The 10,730-nt window shown below is 50.9% G+C and overlaps 1 protein-coding gene across 3 annotated transcripts in view; it reads right to left on the bottom strand.

The window, feature by feature from the left end:
* The window catches only part of sh3d21 (SH3 domain containing 21), a 161,714-nt gene extending 154,326 nt beyond the window's left edge, over nt 1-7,388 (bottom strand). For all 3 annotated transcript variants that reach the window (XM_072501976.1, XM_072501970.1, XM_072501962.1), the window contains exons 1-2: nt 7,270-7,388; nt 1,702-1,862 (exon numbers count right to left, since the gene is read on the bottom strand). In XM_072501976.1, coding sequence (XP_072358077.1) covers nt 1,702-1,862; nt 7,270-7,273 — 165 coding nt within the window. In that variant the 5' untranslated portion in view covers nt 7,274-7,388. The remainder of the gene's footprint in view (nt 1-1,701; nt 1,863-7,269) is intronic.
* Between the last annotated feature and the right edge of the window lie 3,342 nt (nt 7,389-10,730).

A 10,730-nucleotide genomic window follows, 5' to 3' on the forward strand; every position in this document is an offset into this window, starting at 1 on the left:
ACAAAAGGTTGCTGCATAAGATAAGGATGCATTGCGTTAAGAGTAAAGTAGTAGCATGGATAGAGGATTGGTTAATTAATTGAAAGCAAAAGTGGGGATTAATGAGTGTTTCTCTGGCTAGCAATCAGTAGCTCGTGGTGCCCCTCAGGGATCAGTGTTGGGCCCACAATTGTTCACAATTTATATAGATGATTTGGAGTTGGGGACCAAGTGCAATGTGTCCAAGTTTGCAGACGACTCTAAGATGAGTGGTAAAGCAAAAAGTGCAGAGGATACTGAAAGTCTGCAGAGGGATTTGGATAGTTTAAGTGAATGGGTAAGGGTCTGGCAGATAGAATACAATGTTGACAAATGTGAGGTTATCCATTTTGGTAGGAATAACAGCAAAAGGGATTATTATTTAAATGATAAAATATTAAAACATGCTGCTGTGCAGAGGGACCTGGGTGTCCTAGTGCATGAGTCGTAAACAGTTGGTTTACAGATGCAACAGGTGATTAAGAAGGCAAATGGAACTTTGTCCTTCATTACTAGTGGGATGGTTTAAGACTAGGGAGGTTACGCTGCAATTGTATAAGGTGTTAATGAGGCCACACCTGTAGTATTGTGTTCAATTTTGCTCTCCATACCTGAGAAAGGATGTACTGGCACTGGAGGGTGTGCAGAGGAGATTCACTAGGTTAATCCCAATTTTGAGGGGGTTGGATTATGAGGAGAGGTTGAGTAGACTGGGACTGTACTCGCTGGAATTTAGAAGGATGCGGGGGGGATCTTATGGAAACATATAAAATTATGAAGGGAGTAGATAGGGTTGATGCGAGGAGGTTGATTCCACTGGCGGGTGAAAGCAGAACCAGGGGGCATAGCCTCAAAATAAGGGGAAGTAGATTTAGGACTGAGCTCAGGAGGAACTTCTTCACCCAAAGGGTTATGAATCTATGGAATTCCCTGCCCAGTGAAGCAGTTGAGGCTCCTTCATTGAATGTTTTCAAGATAAAGATAGATAGTTTTTTGAAGAATAAAGGATTAAAGGGTTATGGTGTTCGGGTGGGAAAGGGATTCTTGTTTCCGCAGCCGACCAATGGTGTTTCCCATTGTGGCCCCCCCACGCCATCGGGAAACCTGCAGGGGTGGGTGCGCTGCCGGCGATGCGGAGGATCCCGATGACAGAGAATCCCGTTGAATTAGTTTGTAGTTTAGTTATGGGCTTTAGTTAAATAATCAATGTATGTCAATCTAATATGATTTAATGCTGAATTCTGGGACATTATTTCATCACATGATTTGGTCTTAGCATCGCACTCATACTTGACAAGGGAGATAAACATTTGGCCCTTAAGCCAGTGATGTAAGACATCAAGGTTGACCAATTACTGGTGTGGAACAGAGGCCAAGTTTGAACATGTGCCCAAGGTTGAGCCGGGAAACAAGATCCATAGTATGCTAGTCAAGTCCTTTCCTGTTTTGATAAGTATTAATTTCCAAATTACTAACATTTTCAGAGGTACTTCACCAACTGTCTCTAGTTGCCTGTCTGGGTAAAGTCTCAAATAAACACAATTAGAATTTAAGTTCAAACAGAACCTAGAACTCACGGGAGAGATAGGATTAGCTTTCTGTGTTGGTTTGGTTCCTTTACATCAGACTCTGTCCACAGCCTTTCGAAATTCCATTTATCTGCTTCATTTAGACATCACATACCTGAACAAATATTCTCGGGAAACGACCCCTTCTCCCATTTATCTCTCCTTCCCACCAGCCTTCCTCTTCCGTGCACTTTGTATTCTTTATGACATCCCCAATCTGAAGAGACAGCTCATCGTCCTCCTGGGTCTCGAAGCAGCTCACCACAATGAATTCAACTAAGGCAGACAGAAGAGAAACAAGGGGAGGGAGTAAGTACAGAAAACTGGTGGCTGGGCATGCAAAATCAGACAGGGGTTAGAATGGCTAGCACACAGAGCGCTGTCCCGGTGCAATGTTTGCATATCATGACTCTGATATTCTATCATCACCCCACACTGCCTCCTCTCTCCCTGCATTCTCACCCATTAACCGCACAATCTGCAGGGAGATGCAAAAAAGAGACAAATCTTCCGGTCAATTTAGGAAACGAATCCATAGACTTACTGTACATAGTGTAGAAGGAGGCCATTGGGCCCTTTGAGCCTATGCTGGTTCTTTGTAAGAGCTATTCAATTAGTTGTCTTCCTCTTCTTGTCCCCCAGATCTCTTCAGGTATTCCCTTTGCAAGTATTTATTCACTCCCGCACTGAAAATGGTTCTTGAATCATCTCCCACTGCCCTTTCAAGCAGCAAATTCCAGGACATCATAACCCGTTGATCTCCTAATTTTCCCACTATTTCTTTCACTGTTCGTCTTAAATTTGGGCCTTCTGGTTACCAGCCCTTCTGTCAATGGATATAGCGTCACCTCATTTAATCTGTTAAAACCTTTCACAATAATAGCAAAGTAGTTAGCACTGTTGCTTCACAGCGCCAGAGTTCCTGGTTCAATTCCATCCTTGGGTGTCAGTTTGGAGTTTGCACGTTCTCCCCGTGTCTGCGTGGGTTTCCTCTGGCTGCTCCGGTTTCCTCCCACAGTCCAAAGGTGTGCAGGTTATGTGGATTGGCCATGATCAATGTGTGGAGCTGTGGGGATAGGATGGGGTAGTGGGCTTAGGTTGGGTGCTCTTTTAGGGCAGATTTGATGGGCTGGATGGCCTCCTTCTGTACTTTTAGGATTCTATGGATTCTATGAACACCTCAGTTAAAATCCTGGGAAATTTCTCAACAACTGCCCAAGATTGTAGTGATTAACGGACACATTCCCACTACCCACCAGCCTCCTCACACAGCAATAAAGTTGATCACTCATAGTAACCCCTCCAATGTTTGCAGTGGATTCGCGATCATAGGCAAACAGCAACAAGAGTAGGCCATTCAGCCCTTCAAGTCCATTCCCCTTTCAGGTAGATCACGGCTGACCTATATCTTAACTCCATCAACCCGCTTTGATTCTGTAACTTTTAATATTCTTGTCTAACAAACTTCACACCATCTCAGTTTTGGCATTTTCAACTGAGCCCACAGCTTCAGTAGCTTTTTGGGGGAGAGAATTCCAGATTTCCATTGCTGTTTATGTGAAAATGTGATTCCATGGGCTGGAACCTCCATTTGGGAGACAAAGTCCCCCATGCCGGCTTGAAAACGGTGGTGTTTTATGCCAGGAAAACTGACTCAAAACGGCCACCGATTCCCTGCTTTGCTCCGGTGGGGTGGGGCACCGATTCCCTGCTCTGTGGGGGGGGGGGACACTGGCGGCATGCAGCGGCCGCGCCGTGCTTCATAGCGGACGCAGCATGCGGACCCGGACCTCAAAAATAGTTCCCCCCTTGGGCTGGCTCGCGCCCCCTGGACCGCCCCCCCTCCCCCCCGCCCCCCAGTGCTCCAGCCCCGAATAATGCCTCCCCTGCCCGCGGATCGGCCCTCCCCCTCGACTGCGGCGGCGCTGGACTGAGTCCGCAGCCGCCACGCTGAGTTCTCGACGGGTGAGACCACATGTGTTCCACGCGGTCGGGAACTCGGCTGGCCGGGGACGGAGCATCGTGGGGTGGGCCTCAGGCAATGGCCTGAGGCCATGGATACAGCATGCGGTGTACTCTTAGAGTAGGCCGCTTTTCAGGAGGCGGAGCATCGCCAAAGCGGTGCCGCCCCCGATTCTGTCGTCATTGGGGATTCTCCGCCTTGTCGCCGAACACAATTTCAGAGTCGGGGATCGGAGAATCCGGCCCCTGATCTCTGCCCTGAACAGCCAAGCTCTGGGTCGAAATTCTCCGGAAACGGCGCGATGTCCGCCGACTGGCGCCCAAAACGGCACAAGTCAGACGGGCATCGCGCCGCCCCAAAGGTGCGAATGCTCCGCATCTTTAGGGGCCGAGCCCCAACATTGAGGGGCTAGGTCGGCGCCGGACGAATTTCCGCCCTGCCAGCTGGCGGAAAAGGCCTTTGGTGCCCCGCCAGCTGGCACGGAAATGACATCTCCGGGCGGCGCATGCGCGGGAGTGTCAGCGGCCGCTGACGGCATTCCCGCGCATGCACAGTGGAGGGAGTCTCTTCTGCCTCCGCCATGGTGGAGACCGTGGCGGAGGCGGAAGGGAAAGAGTGCCCCCACGGCACAGGCCCGCCCGTGGATCGGTGGGCCCCGATCGCGGGCCAGGCCACCGTGGGGGCACCCCCCGGGGCCAGATCGCCCCGCGCCCCCCCCAGGACCCCGGAGCCCGCCCGCGCCGCCTTGTCCCGCCAGTAAGGTAGGTGGTTTAATCCACGCCGGCGGGACAGGCATTTTAGCGGTGGGACTTCGGCCGATCCGGGCCGGAGAATCGAGCGGGGGGGGGGGGGGGGGGGGGGGGGGGGGGTGGGCCAACCGGCGCGGCGCGATTCCCGCCCCCGCTGAACCGGCGCGGCGCGATTCCCGCCCCCGCTGAATCTCTGGTGCCCGGAGACTTCTGCAACCGGCGGGGGTGGGATTCACGCCAACCCCCGGCGATTCTCCGACCCCGAATCTCGCCCCTGATCTGTAAACTGTCCCTCAACGCCCCCTGCCTGCACCCCCACCCCGCCCACTCACACTGTTCTGAACTCTCCTACCAGAGGCAATAGTTTGTGTCCATCTATCCTATCAAATCCTTTAATCATCTTAAACACCTCAATTAAATCACTGCTTATTCTCCAATATGCAGGAAACACAAGCCTGGTCTGTGCAATGTCCTTCCAATGTAACTATTCTAGAAATGGTAGCATTCGGCTGAATTTGTGCTGCTCCTCCTCTAAGGCTAACATATCCTTCCTGAGGTGTGTGCCCAGAATGGAGCAAAGTAATCTAGGTGGGATCGAACTGAGCTCTCTCCAGCTGAAATGTCTTCCACACCTTACTTGTATCCAGTCCTCTTGAGATAAAGGTCAATATTCCAGTCATCTTTTCAATCGTGTTTGTACTTGTCCACTTGCGTCTCATGTTTTCTGTTCATCCACAGTTCCCAGCTTCCCATGCTTTGATCTATCGTGGTTCCAAAGTGGGCAACCTCACCTTTTGCCCATTCATTTAAACCATCAGTGTTCCCTTGCAACCTCCTGTTGTACTGCAAAATACTTATTATGTCACCTAACCTAGTATTGTGAACAAACTTGGATTCATGGCTCTCTGTTCCTATATCTAAGTAATTTATAAATGAAAAGTTGAGGTCCCAGTGTCCAGCAATACATCAATAACCAAACCGTGCCAACCTGAGTAAATACCCATTAAAAGTCTGTCTCCCACATCCTAATCAATTCCGTGTCCAACACAATAAGTTGTCTCCAATTCCATGCACCCTCATTTTTGTTAAGAATCTCTGAAGTGGGAGCTTAATGAAAGCTTTCTGGAAGTCCATATAAATAACATCCAAGGCCATTCCCTTACCAAGCACGTTAGTTAACTTCTCAGAAAGGTTCATTAGACACCACTTGCTCTTCACAATTCCACAGAAACTCTCGGATCAATTCGTATTCATCCAAATACTCGGTGACTCAGTCCCTAAGAACTGATTCCAGTAGCTGACTGGGGGAGTCCACTACTTCGTTCTAAATGTTGACAACTCTCTGACTATAGAATAGCCATCTAGCGTAACGTACGACCACACTAATGTATCTCATGACCCCTGGTTTCCCTTCCAACCTATTTGGCTCAAATAGTCCATTCGCATGGATTGACTCTAATTGTTGCGTTATTTTAAGTACCACAATCAAACCTCTGTGTTATAAAGCTTCAGCCCTCTAAGCCTGGTAACCCAAGTCATTTTGATTATCAATCAAGTAACCTGGCCGCACCAAAGAAAACGCTAATGGTTGTTGGAAATTTTCCACCACAAGAAAAAATACTTGAATAAAATAATAGACAAGTAACCCCAATGCAGTTCCACTACCCCCCACTTCAGGCAGCATGCCCTAAGAGGGCATTGGGAACCATCAACTTGCATTGGCTTGGTCCATTTGATGAAGTACTGTACTGGCTTGCCATTGCCTTCAGTAGCATGACTGACCAGGAAACCTGCCAGCTCTTACCACCTGCTTCCAGACATATTTATAGGCTGGTAGTGAACTTGTTTGAGCACACCTTCTGTGGCTATCAGGTTCAGAAGTGGCACTTGAACCCAGCTCTTTGGCCCAGAGGCAGTACCACTACCACTACGCCACACGGTCTCCCTTGGAGTTCAACTAGTATATGTTAGCAACGCCTGGCAAAAATTCTTTTACTGAAGGGGCGGCACAATGGCGCAATGGTTAGCACTACTGGCTCATGGCGCCGAGGACCCGGGTTTAATCCTGGCTAGGGTCACTGTCCGTGTGGAGTTTGCACATTCTCCCGGTGTCTGTGTGGGTCCTGTCATGATATACATCAGCATATCATGGTGCAATCACGCACACACTGACTCACTGATGGACATACAGTAGGACCAACCAGCATACACAACATCGCAGCCAATCACCAGTGAGAGCACACGCACTATAAAGACAGGGCACACCAGAGTTCCCGCTCATTCTAGCAGCAGCCAGCTCAGAGCACAGAGCTCACAGCCTGCCTCTCAGACATTCACCATGTGTTGAGTGCCTCACCTAGATAGTGGTAGGACAGGGTCCACAGATAAGCTGGTAATGCACGTACCCAAGCTTACAGAATGTTATTACAGTTGAGTTGTTAATAAAATAGAGTTACACCATCTCCAGCCGTGTTGACCTGTTTGTAGACCAGAACATCCAACACGACATGGTTCCAGGAGTGGACGCATACTAGCCCCTGTGAGACCAACAGGTCACATCCCCACAACCAAAAGATGTGCAGGGTAGGTGGATTAGCCATGTTAAATTGCTCCTTAATTGGAAAAATGTTTTTAAAAATAAATTGCTTTACTGTAACCTACACCATACCAGAATGGTCTAAATATTTTCTGGGCCAGCCTGGATCTACCCAAGGGCAGTCTGAATGTCCCTGTGGGGACAGTTGTGACTTCCCCTGGGTCAGTTCGATAGCACTCTCAGGAGTATCTGAAATGAGCCTTTTCCCTCGAGCTGTCTAAATGCCTATCGTCTTATGCAGAGCAGCCTGCGTTCCGGTCTGACAGTCAGCAAATTGCCTTTCTCCTTTGCGTGTTACCTGCGCACTCTGTGATTTCCTGTTGCTCGCTATTTAATTCCCATTTGTTGGGGCACCTTAAACTGAACAGCTCTTACCCATCCTCGCTGCGTTCTGATACACTTTCTCCGTGCCAGCTGAGGAACGACTTTGAAACGGCCCGTTTAAGAATACGTTAAAAACCAGACGAGCATTTGTCTAGAGGCGTCTACAGATTCAAAACAATTGTGACGCAGGAATGCCTGGAGGAGGGCAGGCAGCCGCCAAACAGGTGGGACAGGTTTGGGGAAATGATCTTAAAGAAAAGAAGCATTTCCTGGTAGAATACTGCTTTCAAGTAGATGCGAGCTGAGAGAGAGAAAATAACACTGACTTAAAAGGAAAAAACTTGCAATTATATCGTGCCTTTCACAAACTCAGGACATTCCAGAGTGCTTTTATCGTCAATTGAGCAGCACTGTAACTCGGGAAATGAGTAATTTCTTTGCACAGCAAGATCCCACAGTACGTCATGGGAATATTGACCAGATGATTCTTTTTGGTCAAAAACAGGAAATACTGGGCAATCTCGGGCAGGATTCTCTGACCCCGGACCGGGTCGGAGAATCGCCGGTGTGGTGGGGGGGGGGGGGGGGGTGTTTCACGCGATGGCGGTCCTCCGATTCTCCGGTCACCGGAGAATCGCCGCCGGCGCGGTGCTGGTATTGCGCCCCCCCCCCCCCCCCCCCACTGATTCTCCTTGCAGGATGGGCAAAGTGGCCACCGAGATAGGCCAAGTCCTACCGCCGCTGTTCCCATGTGGTCTACCCGGTGGGCCCTTGGCGTCCATCCTGCAGGGGATGGCTTGGTGGTGGTGGTGGTGGTGGAGGGGGGGGGGGGGGGGCAGACCCGGAGGGGCCTCCAACGTTACCTGGCCCGCGGTTGGTGCCTACCGGTGGTGGGCCGGCTTCCCCTGGTGGGAACCTCATTTACTCCGCACCGGGCCCCTGTAGCTCTACGCCATGTTGCGCCTGGGCCGGCGCGGAGAAGGCAGCTAGCGTGCATGCGCGTGTTCGTGCCGGTCACAGCGCGGCATGCGCGAATTCCCGCCGGCCGCCGCGCGCATGCACATACGCGTGGCGCCGGTTCTGACACCGGTATCGGCAGCTGGAACTGCGTGAGTCGCTCCAGTGGCGTGCTTGCCCCCTGTAGGGCGCAGGATCGCTGATCCTGGGGGCCTGTTGATGCCGTCGTAAAACGCAACGCCGTTTACAACGGCATCAACTCTTAGCCTCAGGATCAGAGAATCCTGCCCCTCTTTCTTCAGAAAATATTTTATTGAAGCATTTGTAATTTTCACAGTTTAACACATTAACATCTCTTAAACAACTGCACGGGGCAACACATGTAAAGAAAGAAAAAAAAAGCAACCTACAGAACAACGCCCCCTACTCCCCCGCTCTATTCCCCAGATACCCGTAAACGATATTCTCTGTCCCGTTGTAACATTGCCATGACTCCTGTTTTCCTCCCCCCGCCCCTTCCCCCCCCCCCGCCCCCCCCCCCCCCCCTTACTGCTGACGTTCAATTCTCCTTGAAGTAGTCTATGAATGGCTGCCATCTCACGGCGAACCCTGGAATTGATCCTCTCAAAGCGAATTAAATTTTCTCCAGACTGAGAAACCGGCCATGTCGCTAACCCACACTCCTGACTTCTGGGGCTCCGAGTCCCTCCATCCCAGCAAAATCCGTCTCCGCGCCACCAGGGAGGAGAAGGCCAGAACATCGGTCTCCCTCCCCCCCCCTTGGCCCCCAGATCCTCCGATACCCCAAATATTGCCAATTCTGGACTCGGAGTTACCCTTCCTTCCAGGACCTCTGACATAACGTCCGCAAATCCCTGCCAGAATCACCTCAATTTCGGACATGCCCAAAACATATGTACATGGTTTGCTGGGCTACCCCCACACCGCCCACATCTGTCCTCCACCTTCTCAAAGAACCTGCTCATCTGGGCCACAGTCATGTGGGCCTGTGGACCACCTTGAACTGGATCAAGCTAAGTCTGGCACACAACGAGGATGAATTGATTCTCTTCAGGGCTGTTTCCCACAGCTTGAATTCTATCTCCCCACCCAGCTCCTCTTCCCACATCCTCTTCACCTACCTGACAAGGGCCTCTTCCCACTCCATCAACTCCTTGTAGATCTCCAAGACCATCCCCTCTCCAACCTCTGTTTTTGACAGCACCTTATCTTGTAACCCCATCAGAGGGAGGCGAGGGAAGCCAGGTACCTGCCTCCGGACAAAATCCTGTACCTGGAGGCACCGAAACCCGTTCCCACCCGGCAACTCAAACTCCTCCTCTGATGCCTCCAGGTCCGGGGAAACCCTCCTGAATGAATAGGTCCCCAAATCTCTCAATCCCTGCCCGCCGCCATCCCCTATAGCCCCCTTCCAGCCTCCCCGGGGCAAACTGGTGATTGTTACAAATTGGTGACCACACTGATGCCCCCTCCAATCTCATGTGTTGCCTCCATTGCTCCCACACCCTAAAGGCTGCCACCACCACTGGGCTTGTAGAGTACCGAGCCGGCAAAAACGGCAGGGGCGCCGTCAGTAAGGCCTCCAAACTCGTACCCTTACAGGATGCCACTTCCACTACCCACTTCCTGACCATCGATATGTTGGCCACCCAGTAATACTTAATGAAGCTCGGGAGGGCCAAACCTCCCTCTCCTTTCCTGCCCCCGTGCCTGGACCACGAATATTCCACTGGGAATCCATCAGGTCCCGGGGCCTTACCCGATTGCATAGCCCCCAACCCATCTATCACCTACCCAAGCCAAATTGGGCTCCCCAGGTCTTCCAGCTCCTCATCTACCTTCGGGAACTCCAGCCTCTCTAGGAATTGATTCATACCCTCCTCCCCGGCTGGGGGTTCCGACTCATATAACTGACTATAAAATTCACGGAACACGTCATTAACCACCCCCGGGTCTATCACTACCTTCCCTCATCCTGCCATCATCCTGCCAGCTTTCTCCCCATGTTCATATACTGCCCCTTTTACCCTCCTCAGCTGTCCTTCCACCTTACCTGTGGAAATGAGCCCAAATTCCATTTGGAGTCTCGGATGCTCCCTCAGGAGCTCCTCATTCGGAGACTCTGCATAACTCCTGTCCACCTGTAAGATTTCTCCTACCAATCTGTCCAGCTCCGTCCGCTCAATATTCTCCCTATGGGCTCGAATTGAAATAAATTTCCCTCTGATAACTGCGTTCAATGCCTCACAAACCACTCCTGCCGCAGTTTCTCCCATATTGTTGTTTTTTATGTACCCCCTGGATGGCCTCCCTCACTCGCTCACAGATCTTATCGTCTGCTAGCAGCCCAGCATCTAATCTCCACTGTGGGCGCTGAGACTTTCCTGTGCTTGCCCGCAGGTCTACCCAATCTGGCGCATGGTCTAACACCACAATTGCTGAGTACTCAGTGTCTTCCACGCCCACTAACAGTGTTTTTTCCAGTACAAAGAAATCTATCCTGGAGTATACCTTGTGCACATGGAAATAAAATG

Source organism: Scyliorhinus torazame, chromosome 1, assembly GCF_047496885.1.
Source record: "Scyliorhinus torazame isolate Kashiwa2021f chromosome 1, sScyTor2.1, whole genome shotgun sequence".
NCBI lineage: Eukaryota > Metazoa > Chordata > Chondrichthyes > Carcharhiniformes > Scyliorhinidae > Scyliorhinus > Scyliorhinus torazame.